Source organism: Prinia subflava, chromosome 9, assembly GCF_021018805.1.
Source record: "Prinia subflava isolate CZ2003 ecotype Zambia chromosome 9, Cam_Psub_1.2, whole genome shotgun sequence".
Taxonomy (NCBI): Eukaryota; Metazoa; Chordata; class Aves; order Passeriformes; family Cisticolidae; genus Prinia; species Prinia subflava.
The window spans coordinates 2,167,902-2,187,083 of record NC_086255.1 but is presented as its reverse complement, the minus strand read 5'-3'; the positions used below and the strand labels follow the sequence as shown (position 1 = coordinate 2,187,083).

General features: G+C 45.2%; 1 protein-coding gene across 2 annotated transcripts in view; it reads left to right on the top strand.

Annotated features, from left to right (window-relative positions):
- PTPRE (protein tyrosine phosphatase receptor type E) overlaps positions 1 to 19,182 on the top strand; it is a 92,345-nt gene that overhangs the window by 6,868 nt on the left and 66,295 nt on the right. Inside the window, exon 2 of one of the 2 annotated variants that reach the window (XM_063405099.1) lies at positions 2,959 to 3,097. In XM_063405099.1, the coding sequence (XP_063261169.1) occupies positions 2,959 to 3,097 (139 nt within the window). Of the gene's footprint in view, positions 1 to 2,958; positions 3,098 to 19,182 lie in introns of those variants that run through there. The other variant, XM_063405100.1, reaches the window with a different exon arrangement.

The following is a 19,182-nucleotide window of genomic DNA, read 5'->3' as shown; positions in this document are numbered from 1 at the left end:
GTAAATGAAAATCAGCGTGATCACAACTTGAAGCCGACGATGAAAGTTGCTGCTTACAGACCCTCTGGTTTGCAGAGTATTTGATAAAGGAGCTGTAAATATTTCTTTGCCAAGAGCTGTAATTTCTCAGCTTCAGAGCAGTTTTCACTCCTAACCCTTCCCTCACCCTGTGCACTGTTTCTTTTGGTAAATTCCATCCTGATTGTCTTTTGCCCTTTAATCTTGTCATCTTTGCTGGTTGTCCTTGGAGGATTTATTCTCCTTTGCATTCCTAGTCTTGGTTTCTGCTGGAATATTGCTAGAGCTGCAGTGCTGGGCCTTTCCCAAGTAGTAAAATCCTGATTTAAATAAGCCATAAATAATGTTTGCACCCCGTGTTCAATGGGTTTAGATGTCTCAGAGACTGAGTCTGGTTAATTATAATTTAGATTTCATGAATATCTTCAATCATGCTGCAGAATGTCACTTAAAGCATTTAATTATTCAATGATATTAATTGATCTGCAGCCTGTCTTTCCACTAATCTGATACAACAAAGTTTGCAAATTGCTTCTGAGAGCAGGCTGGTGGTGGAGCAGCTTTCAGATTGCAGCAGCAAAGCCTTTGTGTAACCACGTTAAAATGATAGATGCTTTCCCTGTTAAACATGGGCCTGAGTTTAAATGGGTTCACGCTATCATTTTGTTTGCAGATGTCAAAAGCTTATTAATTTGAAGTCAAAGTCCCTACCTTGCTGCTTCAAATTGCTTTTAAATTACACGTGTGCTGCTCAGTCTTGAGAAGCCCAAATTAAAAACTCAGCTGAGGGCACGTTTCAAGGCCACAGATCCAACACTTAATTCTAATCAGTTTTCCACAGGCAAACCTCCCACTCCAGCCCTGCTTCCCGGCAGAAGTGGGGGGAGAGGAAGTTGTAGAGACTGAAATATTTCTGGGAAGGCGGAGAGGAAAGGAAAAGGTGGAAACAGGGAACTTTATTTAAATAATGACCTATTTACATTACGTAGCTTGAACTGTTAGAAATAGACTCAGGAGCTTGTGGTGTTGAGATAATTGGTTCTGTCCTCATGGGGCATTTTTCGAGGAGGAACCTCAGACCCTGGGGTCAGTTTTGGGCCCCTCAGGACGGTGTCTCTGACGGGGGAACTGCCCAAGTTATTGATCACATTTGTGCGAGTGTAACTCGAGCTGTAATTTGTCCTGAATGAGCTCAGAACTGCTGCACTGCATCAAACTATTTACCCTTGAAACCTGGCCTCATTTACCAGAAATTTTCCGAGGAAGAAACTTGAATAATTTCCTTGGAAAATCACTGGACCCTCAACACTTTCTCTGTGAACAGTTTCAGATTCCCATTTTCAGGAGTTCATGTGGATGCTGGTGCTGCTGCCGTGTTCTTGCAGGGCAGTTTTGCTCTGTGGCCTTTGGGGTGGATTTCAGGATGGCCAGGCCATCCCTGAGGGTTTTCCCCTCATTCCAGAGGGGTCACTGGGAGCTGTAATCGGAACCAGCTCCGGAGCGTGGGAAAGGAGGGGAGGAAGGAACTGTCGTGGCAGACAGCGTGTGCAGAGCTGTGCCCAGCTGTGCAGGGCTGCGGGAAGGGACAAAGCAATGGGGGGGATTGTTCAGCTAGAAATGCAGTCACAGCTGGGTATTATTTTTTCAGAAGTGTGGTAAATGATTTTTAAAAAATTTTAATTTTTTCTGTGTTTAGATCTATTGGAAACTCTTAAATTCACTCCTTCTATCAGCTCTCCTGAAGCTGAGCATAAAGCACGTCTTGTTCTGTTTTGTGTCCATCCAGCAGGGCTTTGGACACCTTTAACCATTCTAAATGACCATTTTATTATGCAAAGATACTTGTTTCGCTTTCTCTGATTAGGAAAAGGAGTTTGGGACATAAACTGGTCAAGTTTCAGTGTTGGGTAATGTGGATTTCACACATTTATGTCTATACAAAGAAATTGATCCTTGTCGCCAAAAGAAATGAATCAATGCCAACAGAACAAGACAAAACAGAGGATAAATGGTTTTAAGGTGTGGTTTCTGTACGAATACCAATGGTTAGAGAAAGTGCACGGATGGTTTGAATGGGAATAAAGCAAGGTGGGATTTGATTAGAAGGGAAACTTCAGGCAGTTGATTTTTACTTCCCAGGGGTGGCAGTGGCTCTGTGGGGCAGCAGAAGTTTTGGGAAAGGCAGGATGGAGAGAGGAGGGAATTGAAATGAGGGTTGAGGGATGCCCAGGGCGAGTGAGGATGAAAATCCCACCTGGAGGACGGGGTTTGGAGGATCCCAGCTCTGCTCTTCACCTTCCAGGATAACCAGCTACAGGGAAGAATTTGGAGCTGGTGAGGGCAATGGGCTTTGAATTTCTGCTTTGGATAATCAGAACACAGAGAACACCCTGCACGTGTGACTTTCTGTGCATAAAAGACTTTGTCATAAAAATTGATTTCCACAGCAAGATCTGCCCTCGTTTTTTAATGACTTGAGTGTGGCTGAGCTGTAGCTTTCACTTAGTTAAGCTCATTTCCCACCTGCTTTTCATTCCGAAACATGCCGTGGCTTTGGTGGTGGTTGTTTAGAGTTGCTTCGATATGGGAGGATGAAAGAAAAAAGGGAGAATTTGTAGAAAATATGAAACAAAAAAAAGGTGGATTTTTTGAGAAAATGTGAAACAAAAAAAGTGGATTTTTTGGAGAAATTGTGAAACAAAAAGGTGGGTTTTTGGAGAAAATATGGAAGAAAAAAGATGGATTTTAAGGGAAAATCTTGTATTTCTCTTGAAATTTTCTCCCTGAGGTGATGCCAGCCCTTTGTTGATGCCCAGTGGGCTGCTGCCCGAGGAGCCACAAACACCAATTGTTTTGGGGAGCATGACTGGCTCTGGCACTGAACACTGCAGCCATTCATGGGCGCTGCCTTGGGGCTCACAGGAACCTTTATCCCTGCAGGGAAACTGGAATTTTCCTCGGGGACAGAAGCAACAAAGCCCAAGGGGGAAAATGAGCCCGGTCAGCAGCGCTTTGTTCCATCCTGTGAGGGGCAAGGCAGGAGCGTAGGGAAGTCCCCTCTTCCCTCAGCCAAAGGCAGGTGATGACATTTTTTGGTTTTTTGGGGCTTGTGGTTGTGTTTTATGGATTTGAGGTTTATTTTCCTCCTAATATCACTAGGTCAGGAGGGCATGATGCTTTTCTTCAAAATTCCTTGTAGTATTGGTGGTTTTTTATTATAATTTTATGTTAAAAATATGCATTAGTTCTACATGCACTGATGAATTATATCTGTGGGATGTAAACACAGAAAAATATTGTGATTTCAGGCAGAAGAGGTGCTGCTTTCAGCACCTCAAATCAATAATTAGAGCGATGCAGCACATAAATATCACGGGCAGCAATGCATTTGCAGAGCTGGTGGCATCAGGGATTTGCTGCTTGGGGCAGTGGAGCAGGAGCTAATAAATTATCAAAGGTATTACAGAGACGCTGTTAATTTGCAGGGCCGAAAAGAAACAACACTCCGAAACCACAGAGGCATTTGTGTAATTTCCAGTTCTGTGTTTAAGAACTCCCAGGAGGCCCTCTTAAAACCACCAGGTGTTTTCTGGCTTTTTAAAGTCTCCCTGGAAACATCTAAACAATTACATCATGTCGCTGCTCTTTGATCAGAGTCTTTAAAAGCTCTAACTCCTGTCTGATTGCAGCACGGGATGTTTGGCAATAGGAATTTGGGAAATGGTGGCTCCTTAAAATAGCCCCAAGCCTAAGGCATGGTAAATACAGAATTAATTCTGGTTGTATCAGGATAGGAAATAGTTGCAATTGGTAATTGTTGTAGTAAAATTAACTTTGGGGTCATTGGACCAGCAGTGTTGCTTTAGTTTGGACTCTTTAAAATTAATTTTGATTATGACCCATTTTAAATAATTGAGCAAGATTCGTGTTTATGGCAGCAATGTCCTGGTGTTGCTGGGTCCCAAAAAGAGGATTTCTCCACACAGAATTCCCACAGCCCACTTTTCTCCTGGATTCCTTGAGAGCTCTTAATTTTATCTCATTTTTCCCAAGCCGGTATTAAACACTTTCATGCTTTCTGTGGGAGGGATGGGCCAACAATGCATCCCCTGTTTATAAATTTCTGGAATGCTAAAATCATCTGTGTGCTTTGTTTGCAAGCAAACAAAGTTGGGACAATGGGGAAAGGATATTGTTATTGGGCCTCTGGGATGCTCCTACTGCATTTTATTTTGAATTAGGCTTTAATATATCCGACCTGATACCCTGAGCAGGATAAGAAAATTCCAAGTGGATTGCCAGCTTTCCTTATTTTGGGAATGTCTCTGCTGGTGTTGTGTGAGACTGTCTTGAGTGTCTGTCCATGAGCTTTTGGCCAGGTAGAATCAAGTCTGGAAAACCTCATTCAGATCTTCCATTTGGATCTGAATGGATGAGGAATCTTTAAAACCCTGGATCCTAGAGGGACATAAAATTATACCATGGCCCTGTGATCCAGAAATCCAAATCCAAATTATTTCTCCTTTCACCCTCACATAATGTCAGCAGATTTATCCTGCAGGTGCCTGGCACAGCTTGGTTTGAGATGCAGTTTGGTGTTCACTGGCTGCCCTGGAGCAGGCAGGGATTCCTCACTGCAGCCTCAAGGAAAGCACCTGAGTTTCCCTCCATTCTGGGTTTAATTGAGCGGATTTGGGGCATTTTCCAAGGTTGTTTTTCCTGGAGAAGGAGCAGCTCCCTTGCTGGGAGTGCTCAGCAGTGGTTCCTGCGTGTGGGTGGGCCCTGTTACGCCTCATTTTCAGCTCCTCTCTTTGGGACAGACCTCCTGGCCATTGATGCCTTCAATAACATTTTTACTGTGAGCGTTTAAAGGGAAAATTCTGGTTTTCACTTTGCTGGGCTGTGCTGATGCCTCTGCAGAACAAAGGGAACAAATGTGTTGCGTGTTCGTGCTGAGCTGACCTCAGCTGCCCGCGGCCCTCAAGGACCCGCCAGGAGCCAACTGAGGCTCGATTTCAGCAAGACTTGTGCTGGTGCTGGGATGAAATATTTACTCTGTTGTGCAATAATTCATGGAATTGGGAATGAACCAGTTATATGTGAGCATGTGGAGCTGCTGGAGTGATCCAGACGAGGCTGTGGGGATGCTCTGATGGCTGGAGCTGGGCTGGGAGAGCTGGGAATGTTCACCTGAAAAAGAGAAGGCTCCAGGGAGAGCTCAGAGCTTTTTTCAGTGCCTAAAGGGGCTCCAGGAGAGCTGGAGAGGGACTGGGGACAAGGGATAGAGGGACAGAACATGGGAATAGCTCCCACTGCCAAAGGGCAGGGCTGGATGGGATTTTAGAAAGGAATTTTTGGCTGTCAGGCTCTGGCACAGCGTGCCTGGAGAAGCTGTGGCTGCCCCAAAGCACCCAAGGCCTTTCAGAGCTGATGGGTTCCCAGCTCTGTGCTGCTCATGGCTGAACCCATCTGTGCAGGCACATCTGACCGCCAGTTTTTGAGAGGAAAGCTCATCTGAAAGCCAGGCACTGTTACTGGAGCCTTTCAGAAGTCACAGAGGGTGTTTTCTTTGTGGATAAACAGAGCCTGTGCCAAAAGCTGGGCATTACTCCCCACCATTTCAGGAGCGGGAGCCTCTGGAGAGCCCAGCCTGCTTCTAGATTAAATCCCTGTCATTTGTGGACTTCTCTCTGTAAAAATCTGTCAGGCACTGGAAGTCCTGGAGGGGACAGGAATCGCTGCATTTGTTGCCATCCTCAGCCCTGCGCAGCTCCTGGAGCTCTCTGAAGATTTACCCACATCCATTTTGTGTTTCAGCCTGGAGTTGTACTCCATTCTCATCAGAATTTGCACAACAGCAAGAGTCTTGGTTTTTTTTGGAGGAGTTTTATCTGTTTTTGTTTCAGCCTCCCACCGGGAGTTTTTGTTTTGCATCTGGATTTCTGGCTGTTTATCCAGCCTTTGAACAGGAACATCTGAGTGCTCCTGGAGCCAGCAGCAATAATGACTTCAGGAGGAATGGAGTTCACCATTTCTTTTTGGATCATTGTACTGAAGAATGGCTGAAATAAGCAAAAATTGATACAAATCTGCATTTTCATCTCCTATGTTGGACAAAGAGTGATTCTGGCTTCTGCAGGAAGGTCTTAGGATAGCAACATCCAAACGAAAAGGTCAAATCCCTGTAGGACGTACCCAAAATCTTCAAATGAAGGAAATTTTATGTAAATGCAAGCAAGAAAAGCTCCCTGAGGGCAACAACTTTTAATTTATCCCCTCAGTGTTACAGAAAACACACTTGGAACCAATTTCTGCTCCGTGAAGCATCTCTGGAGAATGCTGTCCTCCTTCCTGTGCACTTCCCCAAGGAAAAGTCCTCTCCACTGGCTCAACACGTGAAGTTGGAAGGCAGAGAAACAGTTTATTCACATCATGTTAATCCTAAAAATGAAGGAGGAAAAGGCTGTAGGTGAAGTTGGCTTTACAGCGCTTCGATAACGAGAATTGACAATTGTGGGGGGATGTCACATCCCCTGGACATCATGAAATGACAAAACAGCTCCTTGCTGATGGATCCTGGCGTGGCTGGGGCTGAGGAAGGGCTGGCAGGACGGAGATGAGGGCGATTCTCAGACGTTTCCTGCTGTTGAGGGGTGTGATTGTGATTGTGATTGTGAGAACCCCCCGTGATCAATCTCAGTGCCTCAGAAAGGAGAGGCTGTGTGTGCTTATCTGGAAGTTCCCTTTCCTGCACGCTGATAACATTCTGAGGAGAGCAGAAATAGGAATTGCCATCCCCAGCCTCGTGTTATCGCTTTGGGAGCAGCTTTTCTATTGCTCCAGCTGATGGAAAATTATATTCCTTTAATAATACTGAGCTCGATCTCTGGTGTTGGTGAGGCAGAGTTGCAGTATATGGGATGTGGAAGGGGGAATTGAAGGAAATTCCCTTTTATCAGGGATCTGATGTGGATTCCAGGCTGGGAAGGGGGATTGTGCAATCATTTTGGGCAAAATGAGTGTGAAGTCTGTGCTGTCCTTGTGCTCAGGTGGGGATGAGAGCAGGACCTGCCCTTCCCTGGCTCCATCAGGAGCTGCCTCACCCAGCCCAGTCTACCTGGGCTGTTTATCTTCCCTTTTGTCACCCAGGAGCCGGGATGGGACAGAGATTTTTGGACAGAAAAAAAGCAGAAATAATAAAAACCAAAAAAAAAAAGAAATAAAAGAATAAGAAAATTTTTTAAAAAAGAAATAAGATATATAAAAACTCCAAAACTAACCAGAGGAGACAGACAAAGCTGAAATAAATGAACTGCTGCTGGTGTTTTGTCATTGTGAGTGAAGGATGTTGTGCTTATGTCAGTGTCTGCTTCCAAAAGAATTTATCTTCTTCCAAAAGAATTTATCTTCCTCCAAAAATTGTGAACAGGTTTCTGCCCGTTCTCAGCTACTCATTCATGCCCCTGAGCTGCTGCTCTCTGAGGATGTAGAACATTTTTTTTTGCGGGCTGTAAATCCCATCAGGGAAATGTTTCCTTCTGCAGGGCTTTTGCCATCCTCCCTTTAAGATGAATTTATTTATTTTAACCCAGATATTTTCTTGGCCTGGCACAGCAAACACAGGTGCAGGGTGGCTGAGGGAGTTCTCAGCTACAGAGGGAGGGGAAGGGGACAAGAGAGGAAGGTTAGAAAACAGAAATCCTTTGATCTGGGTGATTGTTTCTGTGCTGTTTGTATTCCTGCATGTGCTGCACGCTGCTTTTGCCAGTGCTGGGAGCTGTGCCTGCTTGGTGTGACAGTGAAAAGAGCATTTCCCTAATGCTGTGGGGTGTTTCGGGTGGCTGTGGGGTGTTTCAGGTGGCTGTGGGGTGGTTATGGGGTGTTTCAGGTGGCTGTGGGGTGGTTATGGGGTGTTTCAGGTGGCTGTGGGGTGGTTATGGGGTGTTTTAGGTGGCTGTGGGGTGGTTATGGGGTGTTTTAGGTGGCTGTGGGATGTTTTAGATGGCTGTGGGTTGGTTGTGGGCTACTTCAGATGGATTTTGTGTGGCTGTGGTGTGTTTCTAGATGTTTATGGCGTGTTCTGGATGCCTGTTGGATGGTCTGGGGTGCTGTATATGGCTTTGGGGTGGTTTAGATCCTTATGAGGCGGCTGCTGGGTATTGTAGATTGCCATGGGGTGGTTTAGATGGTTTTGGGATTGCCATGAGCTGCCTTAGATGGCTGTGGGGTGGTTTAGGTGGTTATGGGGTGGTTTAGGTGGTTATGGGATTGCTGTGGGGTGGTTTAGATGGTTATGGGATGGCTGTGGGGTGGTTTAGGTGGTTATGGGATTGCCATGGGGTGGTTTAGGTGGTTATGGGATTGCCATGGGGTGGTTTAGGTGGTTATGGGATTGCCATGGGGTGGTTTTGATGGTTATGGGATTGCCGTGGGGTGGTTTAGGTGGTTATGGGATTGCCATGGGGTGCTGTAGATGGCTGTGGGGTGGTTTAGGTGGTTATGGGGTGGTTTAGGTGGTTATGGGATTGCTGTGGGGTGGTTTAGGTGGTTATGGGATTGCCATGGGGTGGTTTAGGTGGTTATGGGGTGGTTTTGATGGTTATGGGATTGCCGTGGGGTGGTTTTGGTGGTTATGGGATTGCCATGGGGTGCTGTGGATGGCTGTGGGCTGGTTCATGTGGCTGCATCCCAAGTGGTGCCCGTGTGTCTGTAGGCACCACACGAGGACACAAGTTCAGGAGCAGAGCAGCAAGAGAAGATCCCCGTCCTTGCTGAGTCCGTGTGCACCCAGCCAGGAGAGCCCTGAGCCCGGTGGGGACAGCTCTGAGCCCGGTGGGGACAGCTCTGATCCCAGTGGGACAGCCCCGAGCCCGGTGGGGACAGCTCTGATCCCGGTGGGGACAGCCCCAAGCCCGGTGGGGACAGCCCTGATCCCGGTGGGGACAGCCCTGAGCCCGGTGGGGACAGCCCTGATCCCGGTGGGGACAGCTCTGATCCCAGTGGGGACAGCCCTGAGCTCGGTGGGAGTGGGACAGCCCTGAGCCCGGTGGGGACAGCCCTGAGCCCGGTGGGGACAGCCCCGAGCCTGGTGGGGACAGCCCTGAGCCCGGTGGGGACAGCCCTGCCTGGGAGGGCACAGGGGCTGGCAGGGAGCAGGGCCAGGAGGTGCCAGGGCCAGCAGAAGGTCGGGCACTGCCCAGAGCCCAGACTGTGACAGGAATTTGTTGTTTGCCCTGGATATCCCGTTGGAGAGCAGGGAGGTTGTGCATTTGTGCCCCTTGTGTCACATCTCTGACTGTCCCAGGGTCCCTTCAGCGTGACAATGTCACCGAACCCCAATTTCCCTCCAGATGTTTAAAGTTGTTTCCAAGATGTTCTGTGCCACAGATTGGCACACAGCTGAATCACCAAGTTTTCCTCCAGTTAATTTAATAAATAACTGCTGAAAACTCCTCATTAACCAATACATCCTGACTATTTAAAGGAAAAAACCCAAACCAACCTTTCCTCTGTGCACATTTCCTATTATCCTCTCCAGAATTCCAATTCCTCCTCCTATCCAGAGGCTGATCCAGAGCTCCTAAAGCAGAACCCGAAAATGTTTGCAGCAAACACCCCTCCCTTGTTAAGCAGTATTTACATAAAACATGCTGACACCACGTTGGGGAGATTGAGTAGGATGCTTTCTCAGCTGTTGAAATTTGCACACGAGATGGAAGATGTTTTGATTAAAAGAAGGGTTAGCTGAATATTTTTTTTCCCATTTATTCCCATGTGTCAAAATCAAAGCAGAGTTTCTCCAGGCGTTTTGCCCATTTTATTTTTTCTTTTCTGTTGTTCCTCTTGTTCAGTTGTTTGGATTCTTTCCCTCAAGGTTGGGATTTTTGTGCTTTTTTTCTCGTAGCAGAGGAATTCAGCTATTTAAGGAGATAAATACATATTAAAATGCCTTTTAGACAGAAATAAACACTGTGACTGGGTTTAGCTTCCTGTTTATTTTTGGGAGCGTTTGTAAATTCATTCTGGAATTTTTTGGGTAGGACACGGTGAACTGGGGACAGGCAGGAGGAAACCAGGGAGCTTGTCCCAGTAAGGTCCTCCTGCAGTGAAAAAGAGCACAGTAATAATTTCATTTCAGCTGTCCACATTCTCCTTCCTTGTGAATTCTCTAATCTGAAGCCATTCCAAATGTGATAACATTTCCCTGCGTGGTTACTTAGTAGATTTTCTTTGAGCTGCATTTCCAAAGCCTCCTGTCAAGGAGGAGAACTCCAACTTTCCTAATCAGCACTGAAACAACTTCTTAAAAGCCTGAAATGGAATCTGATCTCTTCCTTCCCCCTGCAGTGAGCAGAAACATCGCCTTTGTAATTTCTTTATTTTTATTTGCTCTGCGAGGGTGCGAGCGCCTCTGGCCACTGAGAAACTGGAGCAAAAGCTTTTTTTAGCAACTGGAGCAGAATTTTCATAATAAACCTGATCTCGTGCCGTTTCTGAGCCTCCTCTGGGGAGAATCGGGGAAGGAAGCCGGAATTAGGGAGGGCTGTAACCGATGGAACTTCAAGGAGCCTCATCCTAAAAACTCTCCGCGGATTTGCTGCCGCTGCCTGGATTAGAGGACCCTTTAATTTGCTTTTAATTAAAATGATTTTCATTTATTCTCTGCCTTCTTCAGAGGTCCCGAGGCGCCTCACAAACTTGTGATGCTGTATATAAAATACAAAATGCATATTCATGTGGTGCTGAGATTTCACCTGGAAGCTGAGGATGAAGCAGAGTTTTACCTTCTTTTTGTTTGTTTGTGGGGTTTTTTGGGTTTTTTTTGTTTTTATTTAGAGCCTCAGATCCCAGTTACAGAGCAGCTTTTCAAGTTGTTGTACATGTTCTCAATGAGTTGTAGTCCAAAGTGTAAACACTGCCCTTCCATAAATAGCTTATCTGGATATTATATTTAAATAGCCAGGGCTTTGTTTTTGCAACCTCATTCAGTTGGGAAAAAAAAAAAAAAAGTCACGTAAATACCTTTTATTTTTTATTTTTCAAAAAGGAAATTCACCTATTGCAGAAAATACCCAAAGGAAATGATGGATTAAAATGGAAAGTGTTGCATAGCTTGTAAATAGAGCTATGTTGTGTTAATTATCTTTTAAATAATTGATCTTAATACAATGTAGATATTAAAAAATGAAGACAACCCTTTCCTAGAGAACACTGTGCTACAATTTAATTGTGTATTCCACAAGAACTGCTAAGGAGGAGAAGAAATAGGGCTTTTTATTTACTTTTTTAAATTACTTTTCTGGTGGCTTCTTTCTGTCTGGGTATTTGCTGAGGCATAAACCCTGGATCAGCACAGAGACCTGAGGAAATCCAAAGAATATTACGGACAGTGCAGTTTCAGGGATGAATTTGATGTCCCAGCTGAGGTGGCAGAGGAACAACAGCGAGGGGGAGGCTGGCAGGAACAAGGAATTTTTGCAGAGCCTTGAAAAGTTGCTACATTCTTGTTTTGGGAGAAGAACAAATGGTAGTAGAGGAGATGATGAGATTTTTTTCATGCTCTTCTGAGGTGAGGATTGGTCTCTTCTCCTAAGGAAGAAGGGACAGCACAATTGGCAACGGCCTCAAGTTGTTACAGGGGAGGTTTAGATTGGAGATTTGGGAAAATTCCTTTATGGAAAGGAATTCCAAGCCTGGCAGTGCTGGAGTCCCCATCCCTGGAGGGATTTAAAAGCCCTGTGGATGTGGCACTGGGGACACAGGGCACTGATGGCCTTGGGGGCCGTGGGCTTGAAGGTCTTGGAGGGTTTTTCCAACCTAAACAATTCTGAGAGTTTGGACAGCTCTGATTTAGGGCTAGCACATTTTGTAAGGCCTCTCCCCAGTCAGCTGGAGGAGAATTTCCCTGTGTGCTTTCAGGCAGTTGTAGAAATTCAGAGACTGTACCCTGAGTTTTTAATATCCAGTATTTAAGAGGGAAAACCAGAACAAAGTCCTTAAGCCCAATATAAAGATGGTTATTTCCAAATAAAGTTGAGTCTTGAAAAAAAGGGCTCTTCTGCTCTCAAAGAAGAAAACCTGAAACTTTTCCTTGCTTACATTAATTGCACAAAATTCTCCTGTTGAAGTTTGGGGAAGCAAAAGGCCCCTTCTGAGGATGTGACACCAGAACTGAGAGCAGCAGAGTTTCCCATAAGACTCTTTTTGTTCCCTACATGAATGCAGCAGTGTTTGCTCCTGCGGAGGAGCTGCTCATGACGAGGTCACAGAGGTTGCTCGGATCCTTGGAGGAGGCCACAGGGCTGTGCTCAGAGATTTTGGGTTTTTTGGGATTTAACTCTGAAATGCTGTGATTTTTGAATGGGCAGGGGCTCCTTCCATCCTGCTCCAAGCCCTGTCCAGCCTGTCCTGGACACTTCCAGGGATGGGGCAGCACCTGAGTGTTTCAGCTTAAGCCTTTGGGGTTGGTTTGTTTTTTTTCCACTCCTATTTCCCAAACCTGTTGCTCATCTCTTGCTCTGCAGTCAAACCCATGAAGCCTCAGTGTTCTTTTCTGCTCAAACTGATCAATAGAGGTGATGAAAGCTCGTGTTTGGAATCAGTGAGACACACAAGGCACAGTGGCTCCTGAGAGCAGGTATTCCTTCCTCTCCTGCAGCACATTTCTGATGGTTGAGTCTTTCTTCAGGTCTGGAGTGGATTTTTTCCTATGGGAAATTGCTTGCAAACTTTGGCCTGAGAATCCATGGATTTCTGTTCTGTGGAAATACATTCAGCTGTAGAAAAACTGGATATTCAAAGTAGAAATCACCTTAAAAAGTAAAGCTGGGCAGGCCTTTAATTTCTTTTTTTTTTCTCCTTATTTTAAATGGACTCTTACATTAAGTAAAAATGAAAAAGATGGTTATAAACATCTTATGGAACCACTGTGTTATGTTGCTCTGTAAATAACAATAAATAAATGGTTTGGGGCTGTGCTCAGGGTGATTCTGGTGGAATTTTAGGCTGTTGGGATGATGGAGTTGGCGGCAGCCATCCACACCCAGCTTAATAAGAGCCAATTTATGCCTTTGTGGTGAAAACCCACAACAGTTGAGTGTTTGAAATTACTTTTAAGCCATCTGTGTTGCATCTCTGTGTTCCATTGTTTCATCTGGCCCAGATGCTGGGAAATGACTGAAAGGAGTTGGAGCTCCAGTAGAAATTGTTATTCCCGTGGAAATGAGGATTTTGTGGAGTTCAGGCTCTGGGGAGGTTGGATGGAACATCAGACACCAGAGTTTGCAGCTGATGGGACCCCAAACGCTGGGTGGGAGCCTCTGTCCTCCATCCCTGTCGTGGTGCTACCACCCTGTGGTGTCACAGTGAATCAGGATCTCCAGGAAAATGGGATTTCTGTGGTGCTGCTGCCCAGGGAAGGGTGTCAGCATCAGGTGAATGTCGTGGAAATCCCACTGCTGAGTCAGATCCTGCTGTCCTGATGTGCAGCTTGAGGACAAGAGAAGTTCCTGTAGATTATCCAGGCTCCATAAAACCCTCCCAGGCTTCCCCAAACCAGCGTTCCCTGGGGGTTTAAAGGTGAGGGGGAGGTCAGAGGAGAGGAGATTCCCAGGATAACCCAGGAAAGGTTTGGCCAGCTCAGGTCTGGAGCAGCTTCACCTCTTGGTGCCCTCAGAGCTGCTCTGGGGGATTATCCAGAGCTGGAGATGCCACGAGTGCCTCAGCGCTGTCATTTCAGCCGTGCCTGAAAGGAAGTTCCTTAATGAGCACGGAGCAAAAGGCATTTTCATAATTACTGTGCTAAAAGACACTCACAAAATACTGATGAATTTGCTTGACAGTTCCTGGAAAACCTAAACTGAAGCCCAGCTTTCCACAGAAGAGTGGCCTGAGCCGTGTCCAGAGCTCCTTGCCAAGCTCAGCTTTGCCGTGATCAGTTTTAAAATCACTTGGAAGGTTTCTTTGCCTTTTTGGTAGAAGCAATTAATTCATGTCAGGTGGAAAGGGGGACTTAAAAAAACCTTTTGGGCCACAAATAGACTGGATCCAAGCATTTATTGATTTGTTTGATGCTTTGAGGAGAGGCTGTGCACTCCTTTCATGCGTATTTGGGATATAATTGCACTCCTGTCAGGGAGCAGCCAGGCTGAGCTGTTTGCATTTCTGCTGCAGTGACTTGTGGTGGCATTTGCAAGTTCATCTCCGTGGAGTGCTTGAGGCAAATGGTCAAAACATCAGCAATTGCAGTCTGCTGGAATAGCTGAGGCTTGTAAAGCTTTTTATATTCATCAAAAAGCAATTTCTGTTGGGGTTTTTTTAAAGATTCAGTACAAGGGCTGGATGTTGGTTAACACAGTCCTGATTTGGTATTCTGTGAGCATCCAAAACATCCTAACAAACATCCCTAGGACATCAAAACCCTGGAAAACACGCCGAGCCTGACCTCTGAACACCGTGTTTTCTTCCTGTTTACGTTGGCCCCAGCCCTTAAAAAATGATTTATTTTGTTGTGCAGACGATTACCAAATAAGCTCATGTCTGTGGAAGCTTGGGTGAGGTAGATACTGAAACTTGGCTCGGTTCTGCAGGTTCCTGACCTTGCAGGAGCTCATTCAGGACTTTGGGGTGATAACATCATCTCCCCACCCCTGAGAAGGGCGGTCCAGCCCAAATCTGGCTGGAGCAGGGAGCAAACCCTGCAGGCAGCTTGGCCCAGCAGCTGCTCCTGGTTTAATCCAGACAAACAGGACAGTGAGGTCTCTGCACGTCCAGCAGCACCCCTGGCTGAGGGGATGAAGTGCTGGCTCAGCACGGTGACAGATGGCTCTGTCTGTGCTGGGGGGCAGGGATGCTCTGCACAGGGACACCCAAAAACCCTCCCGGGGCTGGCAGGGCCGAGGTCAAGGTGAGGATGTGAACAACAACCTGGAGGAGAAGAGTGAGGGTTGAGCTCACTCTCAACCCTTGAGTTGGGGAGGAACGTCATGGAAACACCAAACTGAGCTCTAGCCCAAAGTGCAGAATGAAAAACTGGTTCTGTCAGGGCAAACTGCAGCTGGATTTATGGGGAGAAGGAAATTCCCTGTGGAATTTTCCTTCTCTGGAGAAGGAAATTCTCTGTGAGGTGGTGTGCAGGAGCCTTGGGGCTACAGCATCCTCTCCTAGAAGCCCCAGCTTCCAGCAGGATATTGGGCAGGATGGTCCTAAAGGCTCTTCTCAGCCTCACTTACTGTGTCTCATGGAGCATTTCTGTCCACCTGAAATCCTCTCCAGGAGGCTCCACATGAGAGGAAATGACTTGTTACTGCTAATTGTGAATTGAGGGAAAAAAATGTCCTTGGAATGACTCAGGAGAGGGGATTCCCATCTGTGTGCAACTCCAGCTGCACTGGGGCACATAACAGTGTTGTTCCAAAATGCTGATGCTTCTTATCATCAGTGTGCTTAATTTGTGGATTATTTTTAATAATTATCATTAGTTTAAGCAAATGTTTGGCATTTCTGATCAGAGGGTGTATTGCCAGAACAGTGGGGCTGGTCACAGCAGTGTTTGTGCTCCTCTGGGGGAGTTCACTGCCTTAAAACATCCTGTGCTTACAGGCATTCACTGAATTACATTTTCAGTGAATTCTCAGGAAGTGGTTGTGCTTTTTATGCTTCTGTTTTAACCATGCTGGTGCAGAGTGGGAAATCAAACCAATTCTGTTGATTGAGAGGAAAGTAAAAATTTACATTTCTGTAATGTTTAAATTATCAGTGCTTATAACAGACTGTAGGGCAAAGGGAGAGCTCAGTGTAAGTGTGGGAAGGGTTGTTTTCCTGAAATGGAAATCTGATCCACAGACTTAGTGAAGGAAAAGCATCACTACAGTCCACAGCTTAGGAATTAAAGTAGTAACTCAATTTTGGTCAAGTCAGTACAGTCAAATGGTTAAATTTGTGGTTTTAGTGGTGCATTTGCATAGGTGGCTGTGTGCAATGGTTGTGTTCAGATCTTTTTGTTGGAGCAGGGAAGGATTTCCCTTTGCAGAACAGAAACCTCTGCAGGCATCAAGTATTGACAGAAAATGCATTTAGGGCTGGCTCTTCCTACAAGGAAAGGGCTGGGAAGCTGCACAGAAAGTTATGCAGATTAATTCCAAATTCTGCTCTGCTGCGGGAATCGGGCTGGGTTAGGGATGCTGGAGGATGGATCACTGGAAAAGTTAATACATTTCTAAAACAAAGATCTTAACGGTAACAGTTATGAAATGCTTAAACAATTCAAAATGAAGAAAAGATCTGGAAATGACACGTGTCTTTGGATAATTAGAAGAAGAATATTAAAGCACATTAAAAATGAACTGCAAATAAGGAAAATTAACAAATTCACAGCATATAATTAATATATCTACACTAATCATGTTAGAAAGTTGAAATAACACCTTTCTAAACTATTATATACTTATGACTTACAAAAAAAAGGAATCTCACTAAAACAACCAATAACAATCATAATGTGGATTTGTGAAATTGCAGCTAATGATAAAACTAATTAAATAATTGTGCAGTATTTAGGGAGCTGGTGCAGTGCCAGTGCAGGGAGGTGTTGGGGACACCGTGGGCTCAGCCACCTCCCCTGGGTGCAGATGTGGCTCCTGTGGTTCCCTGGTGCAGCCGAGCACCAGAACCTTGGTGTTGGTCAGAAATCCCCTCCTGGCGCCAGCCCTGCCTGGGGCCCTGCTCTGTGCCCCCCTTTGCACAGGCTCTGGGGTTCTGGAGGCTCACGAGGGGTGGGCAGAGATCCAAATTCCTCTCAAGATCTTTGTAGCTGCTGAGTTTTGGACTTGATGCTGTCTTTTCCAGCCTGGTTCATTGTGTGATGCTGGGAGCAGTTCTGTAGCATCCTCCCCTGTTTCACCAGTTTGTCCTGGCTGGGGTTGAGGGGTGTGAGATCCTCCCCTGGAATCTCATCAGGAAATGCTCACTCGGACCAAACTGAGTGTCCATAAACCTCCCTGCTCATCCTTTTCCCAGCCCCTGAAGGGTGGCATTTCATTTATTTCTGTTTTTCAGGAGCCAGAGAGCTCCTTGTGAAGCAGCTCTGTGAAAAGCAGTGAGTGCTGGGGCAGAAGGATTCAAAGGGGTTTATCTGCTAGCAGCTCCCCACCTGTGCCCCATGGTTAAAATACAGAGAAGTTAGGAACTTCAGTTTTGTATTTTCTAAAAATGATCTTTTGGATGTATTCTCCATCACAGCCTTGCTCATAGTTTGGGAAATAAGGAGAAAACCTCCCAGTGTCTCACTGTTCCACATAAATTAATATTTTTTTGTCATTACTCCTGGAGCAGAAGCTTTCCTTTATTACTGAGGAATCAACTTGTACATTGTTTATAAAAATACTCCCTGCAGGTCCATCTTTTGCTGGCTCAAAGTCACTTTAAAGAGGGCTTTGCTTTATCTCAGCAGCACATCTTGGGAAGTCATTTAGTGAGCAAATTGCCAGTTAATTGCCTTGATCTGCTGGTGAGCAAGATGCTCAAAATGAACTGTTCTTAATCATGATATCAAAATATCACTTCTGTTCTATTAATTAGCGTGCTGTGAAATAGGATGTGTTTTTTAAGGGAGCTACTTAAGCTGATCTCATTTGCTTTTTATTTTTAGTTAATGCCTTTAGTTGGTTTCCTGAAAGAATCAGAGCTCTGGGTGTGTGAGAGAGAAATCAAAATTTCCAGGATCAGTGGATGGTAACATGAAAGAATTTTCCGTTAAATAAAGTTTGAGGTATCTCTCAGGATTTTAAGTTGGTTGGAAGGGTTCTGTTCAGACATAATGGGGTTCATTTCACAGGATGCTTGTATTTAATTTCACCTCTACAAAAGCATTTTCTAGTTTGTACTTGACCTGTGGACAGAAGGTTCCTTGGGAGCCTTGTGGGTTTGGAGTCTGTTCTTATTTTCAAGTGCTTTTTTTGCAGAGTAGTGCAAATTGACTTGGTGTTGACCTAAGTTTAGTCACCATGAATTTTGGTGATGGTTAGACTTGGCCCTCTGTTCTCCAGAAATACAGACTTTAAATCTCCAGAAATACAGATTTCGAATATTTATACACATATACATATATAAACACACATACAGATATAAATACACACATATGTATATAAAAATCTGATATATATATATATATATGTAAATAAATCTATGCATATATATATATATATATCTTTATGCCTCTTAGTTCTGTGATATATCCAGAAAGTCAAGACAGTGAAATAGGTGCAAAATCAGCCAGAAATGAGTTACAGTCCCGTTATTTTGTCCAGTTTATTTTTCAGCAATATGAGTGTGATTCCTTTTTGGCCTCTCAGGAAAGGAAGGCGGCACAATTGGAATATTTAAGAATCCCACACTAGTTAAGGTTGGAGAAGAGCTGTAAGATCACCCACTGCAGCCACTCCTGCAGCATTGTCCCACATCCACAAATCCCTCCAGGGATGGGGACTCCAGCACTGCCTCAGGACTCTGTGCCAGGGCTGGGCAAACCTTTCCATGAAGAAATTTTCCCTGATATCCAATTTAACTCCAGCACTGCCTCAGGACTCTGTGCCAGGGCTGGGCAAACCTTTCCATGAAGAAATTTTCCCTGATATCCAATTTAAACCTCCCCTGGCCCAGCCTGAGGCCGTTCCCTCTCCTCCTGTCCCTGTTCCTGGGGAGCAGAGCCTGACCTTGCCTGGCTCCTGTCAGGGAGTGGTGGAATGAGAGAGTTCCCCCTGAGCCAGGAGGAGATGAATTCTACTATTCTATTTAAATAAATTAAATAAATTCTATTACTCTATTATTCTATAAATTCTATTTATTCCACACTCAAGTATGGAATAAATAGAATTGAGGGTGGGATTTCTGTTCAGAACTGCTCGGGTGCTGCCTCTGCTGAGCTGAGCTCAGCTTTTGGAGACAGTGGCCTTGGAAAAGAATGATTTCAGCTGGGAAAGCAGATCCCAACTCCAAATCCGTGTGCCCCAGGGCCAGCTTCCCTTCCTGTGTGAGGGGCAAGGAGGGGATGAGTTTCAGGCACAGACTGCAGAGCTGGGAGGAAATGCAGCTTCCTTCTGTTCCTCTCCCTGCAGATGAATTTTTTAATTATTATTATTAATTTTTATTTATATGATTTTATTTATA